This window comes from Phoxinus phoxinus, assembly GCF_949152265.1.
Source record: "Phoxinus phoxinus genome assembly, chromosome: 17".
Taxonomy (NCBI): domain Eukaryota; kingdom Metazoa; phylum Chordata; class Actinopteri; order Cypriniformes; family Leuciscidae; genus Phoxinus; species Phoxinus phoxinus.
The window spans coordinates 20,649,722-20,674,578 of record NC_136892.1 but is presented as its reverse complement, the minus strand read 5'-3'; the positions used below and the strand labels follow the sequence as shown (position 1 = coordinate 20,674,578).

Below are 24,857 nucleotides of genomic sequence, written 5' to 3'. Positions count from 1 at the left end.
TTGTTTGATTATGTGTAACATGCACTTGTATGGATGTAGATCAGAGGATTTGACGATTTCAGATCAAATTTATCATTTAAACAACAGCAGTCTCTGGTGTTTTGTCACAGAAGGCGATGCAAGTGTGATGGCATGCTTTGCTAAAGGCAAGTACTCTGTGTTACAGTTACAATTGACTTGTGGCATAATGTTGATTTGCCACATTAATTCATTTCAACTTGTTCCTCCTTTAAAAAATAAGAAATCTGGGCAACAGTGCATGGGGCACTTACAAATTACAATTTAAGTGAATGGAGCCAAACCGATCTTGAAATACTCACTGTTTTAAACATGACATGATTTTAGTGTGAATCAGTTTACAAATTTATTGCCACATGACCACAAAACATGTATATTATTTTAGCTGTTATGTAATTGTTTATATAAAATTAAAGCTCCACATTTCTGCTTTAAATCCTCCATATAGGCCCTATTCACTTACACAGTAAGGGACTTTAAAAAGGGGGGGGGGGGGGGGGGGGAGTACCTTGTTTTCTAGGTAATTCTTTTTTTAGTAATCAACTTTATGCCACAAATGCTGTCGAGTTTAACTATAGTATTGAAGCTGGAAGGTTCCTTTAAGGCTTTACTTATTTAAGACTGCTTTTGTTATATTTGAGAAAAATAACCTTCAGTGATGCAACAGAGGCCCAATGTCTCATTGATGTAGGTGGTACTTTCAGCCTTAAGCTTTTGTTCAAAAGTAAATGTCACGAGACAAGACAACATGCAGAGGGAAACTGTATTTTTAATAACATGCTAAGATGAAAGCAAAAATCAATTCAATGCAAGAAATGCATGAAAAAAAATATTTACTACATGACCTAAATAGCCTACATGAAATGCCAAGACCTTTATTTATGATGTAACAGATATATGGACACGCATCATTGTTTCCTTCTGATCCACTGCCCTGCAAACATAGTTTTACCGCTAAATTTGCTTTTTATATAGACTACGTCATCCAGAAATGAAAGATGATAATTTTCACCAGGCTGCAGTGGTACGATAGCTGTGGTCCATGTGTACTCCCACACTGAACTTCAATACGGCACGCCGCAAGAATTCATTTGATCTCCTGCTCCTCGGAGGGAGTCCGATCACGGCTCTCTGTGCTGGTAAGGGATTTTGGGTTGGATCAGGGCCAGTCCTGACAGGATTCTTGAGTTAGTTGGTTAAAAAGAAGCAACCGACGTTAACAAAAATCTTAGCCTACTACTTTTTCCCTCCACCACTGTACTGTTGATACCACAAATAGAGCTACGGTCTTGTTTATATCTTCTGTATGCTATGCTCTCCAAAGGACTGAACGTTTTGATAGCTGTTGTGTCAAGATTGTTAAAATCACCATGAAATCAAAATGGACTGGTCTTTTTTTTCTTTTCTTTTTTTGCGGAATATTGCCAAATTTATTATATATTATAGGGTAAATGATCCATGCACATCTTTTTTTTTTAATTCATGTGTCATGATTTCATGTGACATGATGATGTGTTTGCTGGCGCGAGGGTGGGACAACCTGTCACTAACATGAGATGACCGCAATAGCAAACCACAATGATTTAATCAATTCCTGTAGGACAAAATCAAGTCCCGCCCTAATTTTTTTATTTTTTTCTTGTTCGAGAAGCCGTTTCACTAGGGCTGTGTCTAAGTCAACGCCGGCCTTTAAATTGGTGTCCACTTTTATCGAGTGCACTCATTCAATCCCAAAATGTATTGCAATAAGGAGTGTAGTACAGCTGATGTACACTCAATGGCTAGAGAATACCCATGTGCATTCACACAGGATGTCGACGCTTAACGGAGGGCGTGTCTGTCAGTGACAACAGCCAATCACATTACTCTCTGAAATTACATGAGCACGGTGTCTGCGCTGGGATATTTGCATAAGGCGGTCTAATTGTCTGACGCCTGTATTGGCGCTTGAATTTTTTTTTCAACTTTTGCAATGCTGAATGTTTGGAATGGAATGTAATCCGCTATTTAGTTTGCTGAGATTCTTGCCGGATGAATTCACGCATCTCACCAGAAGATCTCGCCTGGAGCAGAATCATCCATTCATTTTCAAACCGCTGGTCCAATGTGGGTACAGTGCAATGTCATCCAGGTATAAATTCCTTTTTAATTGATTATTATATTGTTTAATTAAGGTTTATTCGTGCTAATTTCCATGACAGAGTTTAACATAATCTTTTCATTCCTACAGGAGCTGCCAGTTTGGTAAGTTTCAAGTGATTATTATATAGCAAGCACAAACTAAAAGCGACAGCCCTTCCGGCACAATCAGTGTCTGAATTCACTCATTCGTTTTCATTCACTCCTTCAAGTGGACTATATATTAGTGGAGTAATGTAATAGTTAATAATGTGTGTAGATATTATTCACAGCAGCGCCATCTTTGATTTTTAATGGGATTGAAAGCGAGGCTGTGAGGGATACATAAATCTCTAGTGAGTTGTAGCCTAATGTTATTTAATGTGTTTTTGGATTGTTCTGTTGACGAAACACTGCAGAAATACAGGCAACATGAGTTGTGGAAAATTATAAGTGATCTAGGAGCTTTATGCAGCTTTTTACAGCGAGTGCATTGAAAACATGCCAAGTCTATCCCTGAAGTGAAGATAATGGGTAGACGCTCAGTCTAGGTGCTAATTCTGGGTTTATCACCAGGTTCACTCAGATGTGTCGGCCAGAACACCACTTAAGGCCAAATATTCCAGAGTATGAAATGAAGAGCTGAGAGAAAGTTCTTATTATTCTGTTTATTCTTCGCTTTTTCTTGTGCGAGTGAGATTGAGGGTGAATGTAATTTTAAGTGTGTGGTTTCTATAAAGAGAGAAACAAAATACAGATGAATAAAGGAAACATGCATACACTCATTCCTCCTTAAGCACTAATATACATTACAAACATAAATAAATAATAGTCAGAATATGACTATATATCTCTTAAACTCTAAGAATGTAAGCAGAAAGAAAGGATTCAAACACTTATATGGGATTCTCAGATTTCCTACCATGCATTAAGTTACCAATAACGTAGATATAACCTTCTGTCGTCTATAAAATACTTCAAAGCCTCAATAGCGTTCCAGATAATAATATTTAACGCCACTTTTGCTCAACCAAAGTAATAAACATTCATAACAACAAATAGTAAAGGATAAGCATGTCTAAACACGATGCTGTGACATATTTTGACCCGACGTACTGAATCAGATGGACTGAAGCTAGAAAGTAACGTACGAACGTGGATATAATCAACACAACGGTCGCGTAGCGACCCTTAACCTCCTAACTCTCATCCATAGCAAATAGCAGAAATAACAGCAGACAAAGAAATACAATATCACGAGTAATGCAGCAGATATACTTACTTTCCTCATTGACGCACACTCTGAAGAAAAGTGTCCCTCACAATTATCATCCGACCGACGATCTCTATCTTACAGCATACTAACAACTGTGACAACCAACCGACTATCTCTATCGTACTGCATACTAACTGTGCAACGTCAGATATACTATACAAACCAGCGCGCGCTTTACCGTCACAAGCACTGAATACACGGGAGTAAACATGAAACATAAAGCACAATACGGTCTGAATACTAAATAATTAATACTAAATTAAGCAAATCTAACATAACTTTGGGGCCTTTTCTACAGCCGCCCCCGAATGTATGTAATACATTCGCTCATCATTAAAGGCAACAAAGTTCTATGGCTGGGGTGTAGTGGCAGGAGTGGAACCATCTCCATCTTCTCCAGAAGGAAGTGCAGGGAGGACAACCAGCCTGGCAACTGGCCGGGTGTAGATTCTCTCCTTCACCTTAACATCAGCGGACCTGATGTGCCCGTCAGGGCTGGGATGAGTCTTAACTACTTTCCCAATGGGCCAGAGGGCCCTCGGAAGATGTGGATCAGCGATCATCACTACACAGTCCTCTGCAATATCAGCTGGTGTAGCCTGCCACTTCTGGCGAGCTTGCAGACTCGGCACATAGAGTCGGATGAAACGGGCCCAAAAGTGATCAGCCAAGATTTGTGAGTGTTTCCAGCGGCGGCGACAGATGAGCTCACTTTCGGGGTAGACTACCTGAGGTAGCGAACCATCAGGCCGCCCCGTAAGAAGAACACTGGGAGTCACTGGATCTGGGTCGCTGGCATCTGAAGACACATAACCCAAGGGCTTACTGTTAAGGATCCCTTCTACCTCAGTAAGTACGGTGCGAAGCACTTCTTCTGGAACAGGCTGAGCACCGACTGTGGCATAGAGTGCGCTTTTAACTGAGCGTATCTCCCTCTCCCATACCCCTCCGAAGTGGGGAGCTGCTGGGGGGTTAAAGCGGAAGGAGATCTTCTGTGGTGCAAGGAGATGTTGTAGTTCATTAGACATTCCAACGAAGGTCTCACGGAGTTCTCGCTCACCTCCCTTGAAATTTGTCCCCTGATCGGAGAACAGCTCTGCAGGCGTTCCTCTACGGGCAATAAACCGTCGAAGGGACATCAGAAAAGCATCTGTATCAATAGAGGTAAGGAGGTCCAAGTGCACCGCCCTAGTTGTGAGACACTTGAAGATGATCCCCCATCTCTTCTCTCGGCGCCGGCCCACTTTGATCTCAAATGGCCCAAAGCAGTCCATCCCTGTAGAATAGAAGGCGGGCTTGAAAAGGCGCAGACGGGCTGATGGCAGGTCTGCCATCTTCGGCACTGCAGGTTTTGCCCTCCATCGCTGACAGTCAGCGCAGCTATACTGGTAGCGGCGGACAGCCTCACGCCCTCGCAGGATCCAGAAGGAGCGTCGAAGCTCTGCGAACACCCGCTCTGGGCCTGGGTGGCGGAGGCGGTTATCGAAGTCTTTGATCAAGAGCATAGACACTCGATGACCTGGATCTAAGATGACTGGATGAAGAGTGGTCAGTTCTAGGCCTTCTGCTCGACGGAGTCGTCCTCCAACACGAATGAGCTCTCCCTGTTCATCCAGCTCTGGAGATAGAGTGCGAAGTCGACTGCTCCTGGGGACTGGTTTACCAGCTTTCAGGAGGCTGTACTCCTGCTGAAAACTATCCCTCTGAGCCCTCTGAAGTATTAACTGTTCAGCCTGTCGGTAGTCTTCAGCTGTGGGCTTACCATTAGAGTTGGCCGCCCCATGCAGCTCCTGCACTGTCCCTTCCAGCAGCTCCTTCCACGAGCCGTATTGGTCCACATCTGAAGTCGACTGGCTTGATGCAACTGCGGCGACCCCACAGAAGATAGACTTGCGCAGCTCTGAGGTATCTTCTGCTTGGTCAACAGTGGGGTCTACTGGCCATGAGTCTGGACTGGTCAGGAGGAAGGCAGGCCCCAGGCTCCATCTATTTGGTTGAACAAGCTCTCGCAGCTTCTTCCCTCGTGTTACATCATCAGCAGGGTTTCTTGCGGTATCAACATATCTCCAGGTATGCTCGTCAGTCAGCTCCTGTATCTCGGCCACGCGGGTGCCCACAAAGACCTTGAATCGGCAGGATTCAGACCTCAGCCATGTCAGCACCGTTGTGGAATCTGACCAAAGGGTTGTCCGATCAATGTGGATGGTAAGCTCCCTCTTCAGCACCTGTGAGAGCTGTGCACCAGTAAGGGCAGCACAGAGTTCTAATCGGGGCATAGAGTGAAATCGCTTGGGAGCGACTCTGGAACGGGCCATCAGGAATGACAGATACACTTCACCGTGTCTGTCAGTGGTCCGGAGGTACGCCACTGAACCATAAGCCTCTTGTGAGGCGTCGCAAAATACATGCACCTCTCTCTGAAGACCGGAGATGTCCACGGACTTCGACAAGTACGGTCGGGGCAGGGTGACTTGAGGTAAGACTTTTAGTTCTTCTTCCCAGTCTTTCCACTGCTGCAGAAGCTCCTGCGGTAGTAGTGGATCATCCCATCCCCTGTGTTTGTCCCAAAGGTGTCGGACAATTATCTTAGCCCTGGTGGTGTAGGGTAGGATGAACCCCAAGGGGTCGTACTGACTCGCCAGCACCTTGTAGATATTACGCATCGTGGGAACACCGTACTCCACATGACGATGCTTGTAACCAAGGACATCAGTGTGGAAGAGCCAGCTTAGCCCTAGAGTAGATTCTGGGGTATCCGTCTTGTTCTGAGCCAGCCATAGCTCAACACTAGCAGAGCAGCTCTCTTCTGGTAGATGACTTATTACACCTGGTTCGTTGCTGGCCCACTGACGTAGATCAAAGCCTGCAGACGCAAGAAGGGCTCGTAGTTTGTCGACTAGATGCCTCGCCTCAGCAATAGTGGGGACACTCTGGAGGCAGTTATCTACATAAAAGCATTTCTGAACCGATATCCTCACCTCTTCATCTGGCTGGCTGTTATCAGAGACGTGGCGTTGTAAGGCGAATGTGGCACAGCAGGGGCTACATGTTGTACCAAACGGTAGCACCTGCCACTCGTAGACTGCAGGAGGTCCTTCTTGACTGATGTCGCACCAAAGAAACCTGAGCAGAGCACGATCTTCTGGGAGGAGGCGAACTTGGTGGAACATGCCTCTGATGTCTCCACTAACTGCGACTGCATGCTCTCGGAATCTTAGCAGAACTCCCAGTAGTGATGCTCCTAAGGTCGGCCCAGGCAGTAGATGATCGTTGAGGTTCTGCCCTCGATACTGATAGGAGCAGTTGAATACCAGCCTATTCTTGCCATTATGGCTCACCATATGGTGAGGGATATACCATTCCTCACGACCCTCCTCGTCTGAAACTTTCGGTCCACACTTGATGACAGAGCCCGCCTTTATAAGTTTGTCCATCTCCACTCTGTAGGCTTCTGCCCGTACAGGATCTCTGGCCAGTCGCCTCTCTACACCTCGTAAACTGGGCATTACGGCTTCTTTAGTAGCCTGAAAGAGCGGCATGTCTTTCCGGCGGAGCAGCGGGGTTGCGTAACGGAGAATGCCATCAACCTCTACCCTGATGGTTTTGGTCTCCAGGATGCTGATGGCCTCTTGGTCCTGCCTTGAACGAGTAACTAGTTTCTCGCTTCTGAATGGAACAGTGTCGACCTGCCATAATCTCTCAACATGTTTCATCAGCTCGCTCGCCTGGGGTGTTACTGTTGTAAATAGACACTGCTGTGGTTGGGCAAGGTGACGGACTACACTCGCTGGGCCCTGCAGAGTCCAGCCCAGCCTTGTGTGGATGGCAGCAGGCCCACCTGGAGGTCCCAATCTGACAGGTTCAATGGGAGTGACGAGATGGGGATGGTCACTCCCAATAAGAAGCAGGGGCTTGACATTTATAAGAGTCCGTATGGGAAGGCCAGTGAGGTGCTTGTAGGTGCTCCGGAGTTGCTCCATGGGGTAAGTATGGGCAGCTAGTCCAATACGACTACTGGTGAATGCACCTATAATCTTGAACTTGGTCTTTGGCTTTGATGGCGAAGAAATGGAGAACGACACTGATGCACCACAGAGGATCTGCACTTCTTCTCTAATTGTGCGTAATGGTAGGTCCTCTTGAATCCCCTGCACACCTAACTCCTCTGCAGCATCTGGCAACAGCATAGTTCTCTCTGAACCGTCATCAAGTATTGCATAGGTGTTGATTGATTGGTCACCATGGTGAATGCGGACTTTGACAACTTTCAGAAGGACCCGACTGCCTTCAGTGGGTCTGTCTAGATACAGAACCTCTGTAGTGCCCCTTGTGCCTTGGCTTTCTGCTGCCAGTGTTGACGCTGCCACCTTGGGTGACCTCATATTCACCTCATGCAGCACCTGGAGGTGTTTTCCTTGGCAGAGGCTGCATGTCTTTTTTAAGTTGCACTGGGCCGCCTGGTGTGGCCGTGCACATCGCCAACATCTCTTGTTACTCTTTATCCATTCAGTTAGCTGATCCTTTGTTAGCCTGGATACCTCTGTACACTGGCTAAGGTAGTGTTCCTCGTTATTGCAGAATGGACAGTATGGCTTGCTCTTGTTCCATTTGAAGGAGCTGCTTGGCACTGGAGCCTCAGGTTTCTTAGCGGTGTCCTTCACACCATGGAGAACAGTGGTAGGTAGCTTGCCCTTCCTACCCTCATGTCTGGACACTGGCTTCTCCCGAGCTCCTCTCACAGCTAACTGTCCTTCAGAGTCCTGACACCAAGACTCGTATTTCAACCAATCTGAAAGATTAGTTAGGGTGTGGGTTTGTGTGCCCTGATGGTACATGCAGCGGCGAAACTCAGCTCTCTGCTCAGGTGGCAGCTTGCTCAGCAGACGAGCAACATGTGAGCCACACTGTAGTTCCACTTCACCCTCATGGCCTAGTGTCTTCAGCATTCCCACAAGTGACTGTATCTGGAGTGCAAACTTCTCAAATGCAGCAAAGTCTCCCCGCCTTATGTCTGGTGAGTCCATCACAGCAGCAATACGCCTCAGTGCTATCTGATGTGGTTGGCCAAACTTGTCATTTAGGGCAACCATTGTGTCTGAGAAGGGTGTTGGGGAGTTAAGGTAAGCATCTGCTATTAACCTGGCTTCTTCTAGTTGCAGGTGATCGACCAACACTTGGTATTTAAACAGCTCAGATGCACCATGTGGTAAGAGGTTCTCCAATGAGATCTTGAGCCGTGCAAACTCACTTGGGTCCCGACTTGAGAAGTTGCGGATTGTTGGGCGTGGCCCACGGTAACTTGGCTCTGGGACATTGTAGTTATGACCCTGAGGTGAGCTAAAGGGCAGAGGTTTGGTCCATGCCATGCCTGGATGTCGCTGTTGGGGCGTTGGGTTGCAGCCAAACTCACTCCGTTGACCAACATAAGCTGTAGGGTACTTGGGCTCAGCTGGAGGTAATCCGTGTGGCTGCGGCAGAAACTGAATGGGCTTGAACCAGGGCGGTGGATGACGGCCAGTGTCATCCCATGGCTTTGCAGTATGAAGGGCCCCACGTGCTGAATGATTAACTTGTGGCTGGCCCACAAACATGTCAGGAGCTGGGGCTGGCAGTGCTTCTTCCTTAGTACTTGGAACCTCATCTATTCTCCTAATAAGCGAATGTAGCATAGGTGGGTCACTAGGCAGAAGTTTGTCCATTACTGGGTCTGGCCATGGTGGTGGTGCAGGCCAATCATCCTCTTCCTCTGCTTTAGATTCACTTTCAACAGGTGGCCGTGATGACATCACCGTTAACTCTGGCTCTCTGGTATGAATAGAGGTTGGACTCTGCATGTTGCGAACAGCATCTACTAACTGTCTCATGTCTGCTCGCAACGCTCTAAGCTCGACTAAGTCTGATGCCATGTGCCGCTGTGTCTGCTGCAGGAGGTGTCTTTCATGACGAATGTCATCTAACTCAACTTGGCTCTCCTCCTGTGGATGTATAGGGTGCAGCGCTGAAGGTAAGGGAGTAGAGTAATCTCGTAGCTGTTCCCTAAACTCTCTCTCTGGAAACCGCTGGGGGGCTAGCTGATTCTTCTGGCTGTGCTGTTGGTTCTCCGTCCTATAGCCCAGGTCCATCTCCTGAAGAATAGCATCCCACCTCTGCAGGCGAAGGGGAGAGTCATAAGGGGAGGTGAGGGGTGTCATCCTGGCATTTCCCTCCTGGTGAGTACTCTCTAGTTCCTCTCTGTACCTCTCATCGATGTAGCCTCTATAATCAACCTCATAATCTGCATAGCGCACAGGTGGGCGAACATGCCGTCTGGGACGTGCACCACTAGCATCATACTCTGGATGTAATTCCATCTCTGACGTAAACCCAGTGATCCGGCTCGAAGGACCATCAATGAAGTGAAGATAATGGGTAGACGCTCAGTCTAGGTGCTAATTCTGGGTTTATCACCAGGTTCACTCAGATGTGTCGGCCAGAACACCACTTAAGGCCAAATATTCCAGAGTATGAAATGAAGAGCTGAGAGAAAGTTCTTATTATTCTGTTTATTCTTCGCTTTTTCTTGTGCGAGTGAGATTGAGGGTGAATGTAATTTTAAGTGTGTGGTTTCTATAAAGAGAGAAACAAAATACAGATGAATAAAGGAAACATGCATACACTCATTCCTCCTTAAGCACTAATATACATTACAAACATAAATAAATAATAGTCAGAATATGACTATATATCTCTTAAACTCTAAGAATGTAAGCAGAAAGAAAGGATTCAAACACTTATATGGGATTCTCAGATTTCCTACCATGCATTAAGTTACCAATAACGTAGATATAACCTTCTGTCGTCTATAAAATACTTCAAAGCCTCAATAGCGTTCCAGATAATAATATTTAACGCCACTTTTGCTCAACCAAAGTAATAAACATTCATAACAACAAATAGTAAAGGATAAGCATGTCTAAACACGATGCTGTGACATATTTTGACCCGACGTACTGAATCAGATGGACTGAAGCTAGAAAGTAACGTACGAACGTGGATATAATCAACACAACGGTCGCGTAGCGACCCTTAACCTCCTAACTCTCATCCATAGCAAATAGCAGAAATAACAGCAGACAAAGAAATACAATATCACGAGTAATGCAGCAGATATACTTACTTTCCTCATTGACGCACACTCTGAAGAAAAGTGTCCCTCACAATTATCATCCGACCGACGATCTCTATCTTACAGCATACTAACAACTGTGACAACCAACCGACTATCTCTATCGTACTGCATACTAACTGTGCAACGTCAGATATACTATACAAACCAGCGCGCGCTTTACCGTCACAAGCACTGAATACACGGGAGTAAACATGAAACATAAAGCACAATACGGTCTGAATACTAAATAATTAATACTAAATTAAGCAAATCTAACATAACTTTGGGGCCTTTTCTACAATCCCTGACAGCCTCGCTATCATACACACCTGTCATGGCGCTGCTCTGAATAAGGTTTATATTGGGCGATTTAGGATGTCACACTATCGCAACTTTCGTTTCACGTCGACTTAAAAGTTTTTCCCCTTTTCTTCTTTTTTTAGGGATCAAATTAACTGGGTGGCATTAGCATGAGAGATTTTATATCAAATTCTTAATAAAAAAAATAGACACAATAGGGCTACTGTTATGATGTCAATTCACACATGTTGTTTCTAATGTTGCTGTCATATAACAAGGCAACTGTGGTTAGCTGCAATGTGTTATATATATATATATATATATATATATATATATTTATTTATTTATATATATTGGCCTATAATAAAGCCTGTAGTTAAGTTTGACTACCATGCAATCATTCAGGCTAGCTGGACCACACAGCCTGTTGTGACCATAAGATAACCACGAGGTACTGCATTGACGGAGTTCATCTGTACATGGCCTAAGAAACCACTAGGTGGAGACATCAACACATGCTGTAGACTGTCAACATCAAAACATAAAGCAAAACATAGCAAACAATACAAATCTATTATTATATAAAGGGGTCCAAAGGAAAATAATGATACAATGCATCCAAAATTCTTGTTATTTAGATAGATTTAGAGATTTTATAGTATGAACCTTGACATTTCGGCTACTAAATCAAATCTGATTTAAAAGACCCATGTATACATTTTATATTAGGTATTTATATATGCAGTACAGAAGACCTTGAAGGAAACTTTGTGAGACAGTTGCTGATGTATATTACTGTAACAGACCTGTATTTTACAAAAGTGCCACAAGAGGGCGCCGTAATACATTAATTAGTTGTATTTCTATAAGCACACCAGATCAGACATGCTTCTTCAAAGCAGATTCATTATTTTGGGCCTCTTGGGAACTTTTTATTTATTTATTATTTATTTAGATCCGTCTCACATGCACCCTCCAAAACAAAGCAAACTGCATGCATAATAAATGTACTGCAGTACAGATATTTCCTGAAAGGAATTTTTTTGAAATGCTGCTTATGTTATAAAGAAGTCTTTTAAAGCTAAATAACTTCCACCCCTAAGAACATCAAAACTAACGTATTCACAGTTGCACCCATTTTTACATTGCACATGACTTGCTTTAAAGGGAAATAAACTCAAAATGCCCCAAAGCTAAATATGAAGACTCTTGTTTGCTGAATTCTTAGTGGTTGTTTAATCTGTGATAAAAGGTACCGGTGATTTCCAGACAAAAGACGAGGATCCTGTGCCCATATGGCTGCCCTGTGGGACTCTTTTGTGGACTGATGGATATACTCACGTTAAAGGCTGTCATCTTTAAAAGTCTTTTTTTTTCTTCAGCAGGACAGAACACCACACCTTCCCCCTTCCCTCCCCGCCTCCCTTTACTGCCACGAGATGGTCGTATCTCCAAAGTGTGCCTTTCGTTTTGAACACAAATCCTCAATGCCCCTTGTCCTCTACATACCCCCACCGGTCCAGACTTTGTATTTATGAAAGGGGGGCATCTCAAATGTCCTGTGCAGGCGCAGCAGCTGCCACCGCGACCACGCCGTTCTTTCAGAAGTTCAACAAAGGGAGGGGAGTGTTTTCTCCCCTTTTTCCTTTTGACAGGGGGCTCTGTGCACTTTTGTGTTTTAACACCACCCCTGACCCCCCCATACACTTTGAGTCTTTGAGTTTCGGAGCAGGAGAGGAGGCTGCAGCTTTTGTCTGCTCATGGACGGGGGGAGCCGCTCCGCAGATACTCCTTTCAACCATCTGATACGGGCCCTCTGCAACCCTCAGGGCCCAAGCTGAGCCCGACAACAGAGCCACGGCACAGCTGGCCAATGCAGACAAACTCCCTGACCCAAACCCCCCAACATGCACGAAAAGACCACAACCGATCCGGCCTAGTCCAGCACCATCAAGAGAGACTGCAAAGGGTGGTAAGCCTCCAGCAATCTTCAAGAGCCATAACAATGTCTGGCTGATAGAGCTGCATTGTGTCAACAGTTGCCAGCATAGAACAGCTCTGCACACCCTTGATCTGGCGCTGATATGAGGCTGACACTTCTGTAATGAGACAATAGATTGCGTACACATACACACATGCTTTCTTAGCAGTGCAAGTGTAGACGGAGACAGAAGTAAACAATATGCAATTAGTGATCAACACCTGGTAAAGGGACAGTTCACCTAATGGAAATTCTGTGATCATTTAATTACCCTTGTGCGTTTCACAAACTCGATCTCATGAAAAGGAAGGATGTTTTAACTGTGTTTGCTTATACCATGAAAGTCATTGGAATTCAAAACCATTGAACCGCATTGACATTTTTCAAATTATTTATTTACAGAAAATAAAAAACGTAATGCAGGTTTGGAACGACATGATCACAGAATTGTCATTTGCTTTAAACATTTTAACTTCACACACTGTTGCTTTTTATACTTTTGATGAACAGCCTCGATCACTCCTTGAACTTAATGTTAGCAAATATTGCACTGCATCTTGTTATTTATACTTTGTGCAAACTGAATCTACCACTCTTTACACTCAGTCTAATAATGTCTAATACCCTTTTACATTTCTGGGCACATTTACTGTTGTTCAGCGAATTTTCACGGGTGAAATCTTGTCATTTCAAGAGGAATCCATGCAATCGAATTTCCCCATATGATTTCTCTTGTTTCATTTAGTCACTTAAATTCACCAACAGAAAGCTTAGTTTGAAAGTAAGTTCTGTGAGCTGGGCTTCATGCACTACACTATAGATAATGGACCTTTTTTTGCCCACAATGTCCCATCATAATTTGTTTTCAAATACTAAAAATGAAATGCTAAACTTTGATATTTGCATCATCTTTCGCCAAGCTAAGACTTTAAGTTGTCTGCTAAATCAAAATGCTTTATCGAGGCTAAAGCTCCATGTTGAATGTTTGAGCAGGTGATGTGGAGGCCCTGGCGCTCGTGCAGGACTGTCAGCATTAGGCAGGAGGGCTGACCCTCTGACCCTGTTCATAAAGACAGCTGGCTCACATAATGAGTGATTACCATACACTGCAGACTGGAGCCTCTCTTACCACACACACTATAATCTGCAGGCCTGCTTTACAGCCTGCCAGGGCAATGGAGTAACACACGGCCAGAATGAACTGAAAACAATCTATATTGTTGAATTTGCCCTACATTTACTTCTACTTCTTCTTAAATCTCGAAAAATCTCTTTTTATAATACTCATTGTAACAATTTTTTTTTTTAAGTACTTTCTTTATTTGTAATTTGTGAAATTTGCATTTTCTAAGTGACAAATGTTTCTAGTGTACTAGAAGTGCACTGTAGTGTTTACAAACATTTTTTAAAAACATGCTGGTTTTGTTGGCATCACAATTAAAACATTCCTTCGTTGCTTGTTCCCTCATCGTTTTGTAACACCCTAGGGCTGGTTCTTGATAAGGTGTTTGTTGGGACAACAGAAATACCAATGGCGGTATCCTCGGCAACAGGAGAGCCCTTCCCAATTCACCCTTCACCACCATCTGCTGTTCCTGGGGTGTCTCCACTTCGGGAGGAGGGGATGGGGGCTGGCTGAAAAGGCTACTCGAAGCCATGCGATAGGACCACTGGGATAATGTAATATTATAATAAGGCAGTTAAAGCCCCTTATGGACCAGGACAGCTGGGTGTATGTAGTGCTGCACTCGTCCACACAGACAGCATGCTCTTATATCAATCAGTGTCTGGACGTGACAGCAGACCTCAACTCCTGGACGTGTGTAGGCCCTCCCTCAGTCCTCGAAAGTGGCCCACCAGTAGAACACGCCCCCGTTGGGGGTCTTTGTGAGGGCCACTCAGTAGTGGGGGCCGAGTGGCAGATATCCCAGGGGGGAATGGTTGTATAGGGACTGGCTTGTGCCAGGCACAGGGCGGCCCTGTCCCGCTTCCTCTCCTCCCACTGCTAGGCACCTTCACTCCAGCTCATTATGCACAAGAGCAGATGGAGCCCGTTTTAGTGGCCTAGTCTCTGGGTAGGTTTTAGGTTTTAGGGCTTGGCTTTATTTGTATTCTGCAGGCGCTGGCTGTCTGAAAGAGCACAATGGAGCTCGCCTGCATGCTGACGTATTGTTCTGCTGGGGATTATTTGATTGCTTTATTCTTTTGGTAGTTTAAAACCACAAAGAGCGAGTCACTGGGGTAATGCAAGTTCAGCTGCATTAATGTTTTTCTGGACATTGCAACAAAGTTCTTTTTAAAATATTAAAAACGAATGAGATGAGTAGTTTAGTGAAAGAGTTGCTTGTAAGTTTTGTCATATCTTATATAACTTCTGCAATCATGCACAGTATTTTAATGTGTAGAATAAGAGTAGATGCCTTTAAATACTTTTTAATAGTCATGCTATGCTCTATTTGAAACTATTTCAAGCAGTATTTTGCTAAAATTTCACTACTATTATTATTATTATACATGCTGCAGCTTTTATTGCTTTACGTTAATTGAGATACTTTGTGGAATCATTTATTTTTACTTTCTTTGAAACATTGTCACAACACAGGAACATTTTAAAGGTAAAAGGTAAAAATGGCAAAAGATTTATAAGAATGGGGAAAAAAGCAATGTATAGGATATTTTCATTTACTTTCATATTTAAAAATATATATATATATATAAGTCTGTGGACACTAAAAATAAATACTGAATGGTTTCCTTCTGTTTCAAAACATAATTACAAGTTTGAGATTGTATGGGGGAAGTGTGGGAGGGTGACCAGATGGCACTTTCTAAACCAATCAGATGCTGTTGTTAGGAAGGTTCTGTCATCTATGAGCCAAGCAGAGGAAATCACACTTCACAAATATGAGCAGGAAGATACAGTCAGTATTAGAGGTTTTATTGAACTGATGCTGACATTTAATTTAAGGTCATGTAAGTTTTGTTATTAATCAGATCCATTTCATTAGAGGCAAAAATAGTCTAGAGTTAGTCATTAATCTTCACCAAACATTCTTGATCTATCACAATTGTGGAAAAGATTACATTTCTGTTTAAATTTAAACATTTTAATGTTTACGTAAAACGTTGTTTTATATTGATTGTATTGAATAATCTTGTAAATAGACAACACACTTTAAAGGAGAACTCCGGTCAATTTTAACATTGAGCTAATTTTTTTGTAAATTTGGAGTGCTGTCAATACAGAGAACAACGACAAAAACCAGTGTTGCCTACACTGTGTAATCCTCTTTTTAAAGTTTGCACTCTGTTGGCTTCAATGGGGCAAGTTTTAAACCTGCTTTTAGCCTCTTAACATCCTTGATGTGTCATACAAGTGCCCAGCCATGAGGCGCGTGAACTCGACAATCGACTACTTTGGACTTCGACCGAAAACAGGATGTAAATACAGGTATTTGCGCTGGCTGAAATAACATCATTTTTATTCATATCTTTCACATCTACTGCAGTCAGATTCACTCGTGTTCACTCTGAAGGAATCATCTAACATGGCTGGGCACTTGTATGACACATCAAGGATGTTAAGAGGCTAAAAGCAGGTTTAAAACTTGCCCCATTGAAGTCAACAGGGCGCAAATTTTAAAAAGAGGATAACACGGTGTAGGCAACACCGATTTTTGTCGTTGTTCTCTGTATTGACAGCACTCCAAATTGACAAAAAAAATAGCTCAATGTTAAAATTGACCGGAGTTCTCCTTTAACCCATACATGTTGAATGTTTAAAAAATAGTATGTTTAGCTTCAAGCAATGAAATAAAAACCTTTCTCAACACGTGTAAAGTTTTCATCAAATGCAGTCTTCAATGAGTGACAAGTTGAAAGTAGCCAACTCATATTTGCATAAAATGTTGTTATTTTTACTTCGAAATCTAAACTGAATTGGGGGGAAAAAAATACGAATTTTCTCCAGGTCTAATGTAGCAAAATCTGCAGTTTACTCTTGTTGCAATTTTTTTTTCTTGCAGACTTTTACAACACACATTAACGACAGATAGAACTGACAAACACTTGCATGTCTCATGTTTTGGCCATCCATAAGCAGTCTGGGAGCGAGAGAGATGTTAACCCCTTAAGCGGCACCCCGCTTTTTAATAGACATGAAAATGCACATTCCGAACTTAAATGGTTGCAATTCAAGAATGCTTTGGAATATAGATTGATGATTAGTCTTGTTCTTAAGAAGACATTTTTGTAGAAGTGAAATAAATTAAGAAATTTAAACAGAAAAAAAGTTATAGAAGTTTGAGTTTATGAAAATGTACAATGTTAAAAATTTAATTATTCATATTTTATACAAAATGTATATTTTCAAAACCTGGAGGACTCTAAAAGTGCAAAAAAATCAAGGATAAAAATCTGAACAAGTTGTGTTTCAAATTTTAGGTTGATATCTCAAAAAATAAGCTTTCAGTGAGATTTTGTTTGGGCGCTGTGCCAAACTTTTTCACTAGTTGCCATTACTGCCCATATAAGGGCCTCCATTTCCATATGTTGTTTGAGTGATCTGAACCATTATTTTTACAATTTTCATAGAATTTATGAAGTAGACATCCTATTCAGAAGTATAGGATGGTTTGGCAAAAGTTTGGCAGATTTTGAAATGAATTCAACCTCTAAGAAACACAAAAAGATCCCGTATGTGCATTATAGCTCGCTACCACATCACAAATGGTGAATCTATCATTTTTTCCTTTATATTTAAAACATTTTCAGACCTTTTTTTCTAAAAGAATTGAATGGATGCTATCTTTTGAACTCTTGGCATGAAAGCAAACTGAGGTTTCTACCATTCTTTCATGATTTTTCATGTTCATCACTATTTCAAAATAAAGGTCTGAACACGCCTTAGGAGTATGAAAATATCCTTGTTGCAAATTGATAAATTACGGCTCCTCTGTAATATATTTTAAAAATCAGTCACCAAATATGTAAACTAGAGATTGTAAGCTTTCAAATGATATATAGTTTGTCAAGATTACATTAGGTTTAGTATAGGATATTACTGTTTTAAATATAATGGCTATGCCAATATAAGGGTCATGGTTAGCAGTATTATTATTTATGTCCAACGTTGGCCAGTAACCTGCTAAAGAAACTAAATGGTGTTGTTTTTTTCTTTATTGCATGCATTCATAATTCTATAATCGGAATGTTTTAGTGAGTTAATTAGGACTATACAATTACATCTTTATTGGTGGGATCAGGTTTGTCCCCCATTGGTTGAGCCTCATGATTTTGGCCAGTGCTTCTGCTGAGCAAATTTCTAATAAAATAGGTATAGAAAAAACTTTCATTTTAAGATCTAAATGTGATTGGTTCAGGTCATAACTTTATAGGAGATGTCAATTTCACTCATCAACTTGCATACCAATCAGTCTGATTTAGAGATAAATGTGCAGGCCTATGAATAGAAAGTAACAATTTTCTATGCCTTTGGAGGACTCTGCCAAGTTTTAGTATGGAACTCAACTCACAAAAATTGAGAACAGTGAATACAAATAATGCATTCAGTTTACTGCGTCTAATGTTTCCGTTGATATGACAAAAATATAATATTGCGGTAGGAATTAATGAGGGATAGAAAGTCATTGACAGTTTCCTGTTGATAAGTCAGTATAAATATAAATACAAAAATAAGCTGCTGCACAAACAAGATGAATTCAAACTATATTTTATTTTTATACATTTTTTTTCTCATACAAAATATCTAAAGTCAAATTTAATCATGTTCACAAAATGTTTCATTTTCCTTTGTCTACAAAAATTTACAGCATATTTAAATATTTCATTTTTTTTCCATTTTTTTAAATCAAATGTTTCTAAAGTTAAACCTTTAGAAATGTATAAATTATTTTTTTCCCCTTTTATGTCATATTAATATTTCTAAAGTGAAACCTTTAAAGAATAAGACGATTCTGGAAAGTGGAAAGCACATTGCTGACAATAAGGCACGTTATACTGTGCAGCAAATGCATTTTTAAAAACGTCCGAGATGTTAATGTCCATTTTTAAAAACGTTGCTTCGACGCACCGCCGCGTCCCCTGCGTGTCCAACGCTTGCGATATTTGCTCTGTGTAACAGAGGCAAAACTCGCTTCTCCTTTCTCTCCAAACCTCATCCGCACAAAGAATGAGGGCCATTGTGTCGCTCTCGTGGCATACCTGACCTCATTCACATAAAGAATGAGGATCATCTTGGCATGGACGGGACGAGGAACGACGTAACCGCGAGGGCCACTCGGGCCTGCCTCGCGCTGCCTGGACGGTTCAGCCTCCTCAGGAGCATCCAGGGATGTGGAAACATCATCATCCTTACTTCAAAGGATGAGCAGAGTATTCCTCAAGGTTTACAGCATCTCAGCAGAGAAGAGTAAAGGTCCAGATCAACGCTCGGGGAGAGTGATCTCAGGAACCCACTCGTTATAACTGCGACTTTCTTCACAGAACAGGTGAAGCTTCTCCAGAGCTGGATCCTCCCATGAGTCCTCAGCTGGGTTCTGTTAAAACAGAGCGGACGAGTTTTAAAAACCAAGTCTTGGGACAAATAATTAGCTTTATATTGCACTTAAATGTTACTTTTGAACATATTCTTAATCTCACCGTTATAAGGACACAATGAGCGTCCTCGAGTTGACCCTTGGCACCGACAAGAGCGTTGAGACGTTTCAGGTCGTTTACTCTGACGATGCTGATGTCGTTGTCAAAGCAAAACGCTTGGATCAGAGTGAAGTGAATCTGGAGAGCGACGTCACACTCAAAGTCATCAGTGGCCAAAAGGCAGAAAGACACACTGTCAGGGTCCCTGTGAACACAAAAATGGGGTTGAAATGAGTTAATCCGCACAGTAGCATAATAATAAGCATAAATAGGCTATAGAAGACATGGGTTATCGCATGGAAGAGTTCCTCCAAACTTACTCGTTCATTATTTTTGCGCACTCGTAGACGCCAACAGTGAGGCGACCCTCCGCCTTGGCAGACAGCAGGGCTTCGGACAGGGATTTTCCTTCTTTAACCATCTTGGTTTGGATTGAAGTAGGCAGTAGCTGCTTGAAGTACAGTCAGTAGTGGCTCGAGCTGAGCGAGATAAATTGGGAGTGAGTTTCCACCTGACACGCGACCCGTACTTATAGTGGGATGGTGGCACGCGTTTTCACCGCGCGTTCTGATTGGCTGTTCAGAACAATAAAGAAACGGACATATCCAAGGCGCGTGCCTTTAGATATGCGTGACATCTATAGAACTGTAAGAAAGGATCAAACTCTGATCCTTTCACTTTTGTCCTTAATTAAACAGATCAACTTTTCAACTCAAAAGACATGGCATAAATCCAACAAGCTGAAAAGTAGCCTAATGCACGCATGTTGCATGGGGTGTTGCTGCTGAGTGACTAAAAAGTTGACATGTTCTGCAGTGTGGCATAAGCTATTCCATCCAACAATTATTTTAAACAGCTTTTTGCTGTCGTTATAATTATCGTTCATAAAATATTTTACAGTTTAAAATTATCTGAATGCAAAAAAGAGCTAGTGGGAAAAACTTGACCAATTTCAGAACGATAAACTCTCTTAGTAGGCTATACTACATTCGTGTAAAACATAACCTAGCCTAAAATATTGACGTTAAACAAAACAATAAAAACAAAATTAAAAAGTGAATTAATAAACATGTTGGCACATATATTCCATCAGTTATTCAATGCAAGTTATAGTAAATGTGAAATATGTTGATTTATTACACATTGGAGATTTTATCAGACTTTTGCTGCTGATTTGACAGTTTGAAAGTTATTTAATACCTGGGCTATTGGTGATCGCCTTCACATACGCGTGGCTAATTTGCATAGCCTGACTTACGGCGCGTGGCATCTGGACGTGCTTCTCTTTTGCTATGGAAACACTCCCCATCTGCTGATGGGGGAAGATAAGGATCAGCTGAGCAAAGTTCAGCTGTATTTAGACCTATAGCCTACCAATTTTATGCCTGCAGACACAAACACGTTTTATGGTGCCTTTAAATAATAAACGTGATATACATTTTCTTAACATGCATTTAAACCCATTGGTTTGTTGTGTAAGCAGCAATGTTTGGACTTTTTATTAAAATCGTCTTTAGCGCATCTGATCAAACTTTTGCCTGACTTTTATTCTTTTAATGACCGCTAAATCATAGCCTATACTGAAATGGCTTTGCAACAGATGACTGTGCTTATCTGACTGCAGCTGCAGGAGGGACTAAGTAAAAGCAATTGTTCGATTAGTCTGCTTTGCGCTCGAGCAGGTTTGTCTTGGAACACCTGTCACTCTCGCGCACTGAGGGGGGTAGGAACGGGATGCCCGAACTGCAGATGTGATACTAGAACAATGTATCCGTTGCAAGTCTGAAACGAGTTATTTTCTTTTTACTTATTTTCCCTGTATATAAAGAACAAGCCTCTGTGGGGCGTAGTGTATCTTTGCAAGTGTTTACAAATATTTGTAAGTTATCATTTATAGGCTATTGTTTGCATCATGTATGAAAATCAACTTGCAAAATATCAGGAAAACATATCAGGCCTACACTCCGTTCTGCTTTTTCCTGCTGCAGCTTCACTATAACGAAAAGTTCAACTGAATCTCTTCATGCTCCATTTTGAAGTAGACACAAAAAACTTGCACACAATAGTCATATGTGCTGCTGTGATCCGGGGGGCCAGTGGGGGCATCCTAAATGAGGCCTCTCCATCTGCTCCTGTTCTGCAGGGTAACAATAGGCTTGCATCAGTCATCGTCAACCTGTTATCTTGAGCCTCTCAAATAACCAAAAAACTTCTTTCGTTCGCTCCATATACGTTTACATTCAGTAATGATCTGTGATTCTGAGGCTTTTCTTGACATTGACATGATGCATGTATCAGGATGTTTTTTTCTCTCTCTAATGATTTATGCAGCTTTAAAACCACCTGTGAACAAAATGATTAAAATGTCTGCATATGAAACGAGTGGTCTATTCACACTTCATTAAATGCGTTAAAGCTGCGAAAATGTCTGCAAATGGAGAATATAAGAATATAAACATTGCTGAATTTTCAGGGTGGCCTACATTTGGAAAGCTGCCTCTTATCACGTGGTCTGTGGCCGTAGCAGGCCAGATTGGGCAGCGGGGCGTCATGGCACGCGCATCCTATTTGCATTTGTAAAGGCGTCTAATAATAGAAGTTTCTGAACTAACAATAGGGCCGTTTCAGTGTGTCCACAGATGGCCACACACTCCACCTGTCTTTTGCGCTGAGGGAGGGGGGATGCATGCGATCCCTTATATTTGCCAACTTTCACCAATAAATTCTTTGCTAAAATATAGCCTATTAAAGTTCACATAAAATTCAAAAAATTGTTTGTCTATAGTGTAATTTGATCCTCTAATACTTCACTTTACTTAAACACATTGACACCTGATATATAGCCTATTTAACTAAATAAAAGCTCTTAAAGAGAAATGTATCCTAAGTATAACAAAGTTATTTGAATCTTTTGGAGTGAGATGAGATATTACTTTTTTGTCCGAGTAATATATAACACAACATTATACATCACTAAAACGCAAAAAAACAAGCAAAATGAATAGGCCAAAATATGATTGATAATAAAATAAAAATAATAGCATACCCTACTGATTAAACGAATTTGCCTAATGCATTTGGTTTTATAAGATGCTAAAATAATCGAAAGAATGTGTTGAAGTCTGCAGCAAGCCTCAAAAAGTGTCATTATAGCTTTCATCAATCTGCCACGAGCCGGAGTGTGACAATAACATTAGCATACCAATGCACCATTCAGGCGAACCAATCAGAAGACGCTTCTTTCATAGCCACCACGAGCCGAAGAGTATAAAGGCAGCGAGCACACTCCGTTAGAGCACCAATCCTTTCGGATTACATCCAACTTCAGTTCTACTGTCTGCTCCTTGTGGAATTACAACCAGCATCATCATGACTTTTGAGGAAGTGCTCATCCAGAAAGCCAGCGAGAGAGCTCAGTGCACCGGACAAGCACTGGAAGAGGTTTTGCTTTCTGCCAAAGCGAACGATTACCTTACCATTGGCGTTTACGAATCTGCCAAAATCATGAATGTGTAAGTATGCTGTCCATGTTCTTCTTTCATGCTTCCTTTTTTAAGCAAGCATTTCGACTGATTTAGTTGTACGCGTGATGTTAATAATTTGCCTTTTCTTATTTCAGTGACCCGGACAGCGTGTCTTTCTGCGTCCTGGCAATGGATGAGGATTTTGAGTGTGACATCGCTCTCCAAATCCATTTCACTCTCATCCAAGCCTTCTGTTTTGACAACGACATCAGCATCGTCAGAGTGAATGACATTCAGCGTCTTTCTGAGATTGTTGGTGACAAGCCTGAACAATTTGAGGATGCTCACTGTGTGCTCATCACGGTATGTAGAAGTAAATATTTTACTCTCTTTGGCAAATGCAGAAACTATATGTGTGCATTTTCGCAACGTTTTTGGTGTCATGCTAAATTGCATTTTATTATCATCACAGAACCCAGCTGAGGACTTATGGGAGGATCCAGCTCTGGAGAAGCTTCACCTGTTCTGTGAAGAAAGTCGCAGTTATAACGAGTGGGTTCCTGAGATCACTCTCCCCGAGCGTTGATCTGGACCTTTACTCTTCTCTGCTGAGATGCTGTAAACCTTGAGGAATACTCTGCTCATCCTTTGAAGTAAGGATGATGATGTTTCCACATCCCTGGATGCTCCTGAGGAGGCTGAACCGTCCAGGCAGCGCGAGGCAGGCCCGAGTGGCCCTCGCGGTTACGTCGTTCCTCGTCCCGTCCATGCCAAGATGATCCTCATTCTTTATGTGAATGAGGTCAGGTATGCCACGAGAGCGACACAATGGCACTCATTCTTTGTGCGGATGAGGTTTGGAGAGAAAGGAGAAGCGAGTTTTGCCTCTGTTACACAGAGCAAATATCGCAAGCGTTGGACACGCAGGGGACGCGGCGGTGCGTCGAAGCAACGTTTTTAAAAATGGACATTAACATCTCGGACGTTTTTAAAAATGAAATTGCTGCACAATATAACGTGCCTTATTGTCAGCAATGTGCTTTCCACTTTCCAGAATTGTCTAATTATCTAAAGGTTTCACTTTAGAAATATTAATGTGACAAAAAAAGAAGAAAAAAATAACTTAAAAATCCCTAAAGGTTTATAAATAGCTGATATAAAAGTGAAGAAAAATATTTAAATATGCTGTTTCAAACTTTGCATTGTAGAAATAAATAATGAGTGCATACAAACAATAAATATGTTCAAATGAATAATTGTGTCATGTGTTCTCTTCCGCAAATGACTGCATTCTTAACACACTCACACACCATTATTTGATATGTCCTAGATGAATATTTCGTAAATAAAAACTAGGCTGTGCTTTCAGTCCGTTCAGAAGTTGGATTGAGGGCCTATATGAAATATCTGGTCTTGTTCAGCTGATACGGTACTGGAAAAACACATACATTTTCTATAGTGACAAAATACTCAGGCTGTGTTAATATGTGTTCAAATAATATATAGGTCTACATGAACCTCACTGCACGCGTATCCTTCAGGCTCATTTTTATTCGCGAAAAAAACAATGGCTTCTATAGTGAAAAAGTGTCCGTTCACAAAGTTTTCTTTCTGAAGTAACTCTGGGGGCAGCATATAGTGTCAGCTGCCATCTGCAGCCGCTGGTAATCTGCATGTGTAAAGCTGCAGCACAATAGTAGCGCGCTGTCCCGTTAAATTGGGGGCCCCAGCACAAGGAACTCATTGTTACCTCGGCAGATGTCTGAGGCACGACGCTACTCCATCTGCCAAGCAGCGCAGATGGGAGGTGAAGGCGGTGTCGCGGGGTGAGTGCTGGGCTGCCAATCCTATGGCTCCCTGTCAGTTGCTGTATTGTTTACAAACCGCCCATGGCTT

At 42.1% G+C, this 24,857-nt stretch overlaps 2 protein-coding genes across 6 annotated transcripts in view; one reads left to right on the top strand and one right to left on the bottom strand.

The window, feature by feature from the left end:
- gadd45gb.1 (growth arrest and DNA-damage-inducible, gamma b, tandem duplicate 1) overlaps positions 1 to 24,183 on the top strand; it is a 45,022-nt gene extending 20,839 nt beyond the window's left edge. For 2 of the 4 annotated variants that reach the window (XM_079585762.1, XM_079585761.1), the window contains exons 4-6: positions 22,715 to 23,009; positions 23,117 to 23,324; positions 23,434 to 24,183. In XM_079585762.1, the coding sequence (XP_079441888.1) occupies positions 22,867 to 23,009; positions 23,117 to 23,324; positions 23,434 to 23,547 (465 nt within the window). In that variant the 5' untranslated portion in view covers positions 22,715 to 22,866 and the 3' untranslated portion in view covers positions 23,548 to 24,183. Of the gene's footprint in view, positions 1 to 2,029; positions 2,150 to 2,248; positions 2,263 to 12,241; positions 14,122 to 22,714; positions 23,010 to 23,116; positions 23,325 to 23,433 lie in introns of those variants that run through there. The other 2 variants (XR_013794541.1, XR_013794540.1) reach the window with 2 other exon arrangements.
- Positions 18,594 to 24,825, bottom strand: LOC306984425 (growth arrest and DNA damage-inducible protein GADD45 gamma). Of its 2 annotated transcripts, XM_079585767.1 has the most exons (4): positions 24,712 to 24,825; positions 19,818 to 19,976; positions 19,501 to 19,702; positions 18,706 to 19,397 (listed from the first exon to the last, which is right to left on the bottom strand). In XM_079585767.1, the coding sequence occupies exons 2-4, from the start codon at positions 19,916 to 19,918 to the stop codon at positions 19,284 to 19,286; spliced, it is 417 nt and encodes a 138-aa protein (XP_079441893.1). In that variant the 5' UTR covers positions 19,919 to 19,976; positions 24,712 to 24,825; the 3' UTR covers positions 18,706 to 19,283. The 2 variants fall into 2 exon arrangements, with proteins under 2 accessions (XP_079441892.1, XP_079441893.1); XM_079585766.1 differs by lacking the exon at positions 24,712 to 24,825 and having other exon boundaries at positions 18,594 to 19,397; positions 19,818 to 21,917.
- Between the last annotated feature and the right edge of the window lie 32 nt (positions 24,826 to 24,857).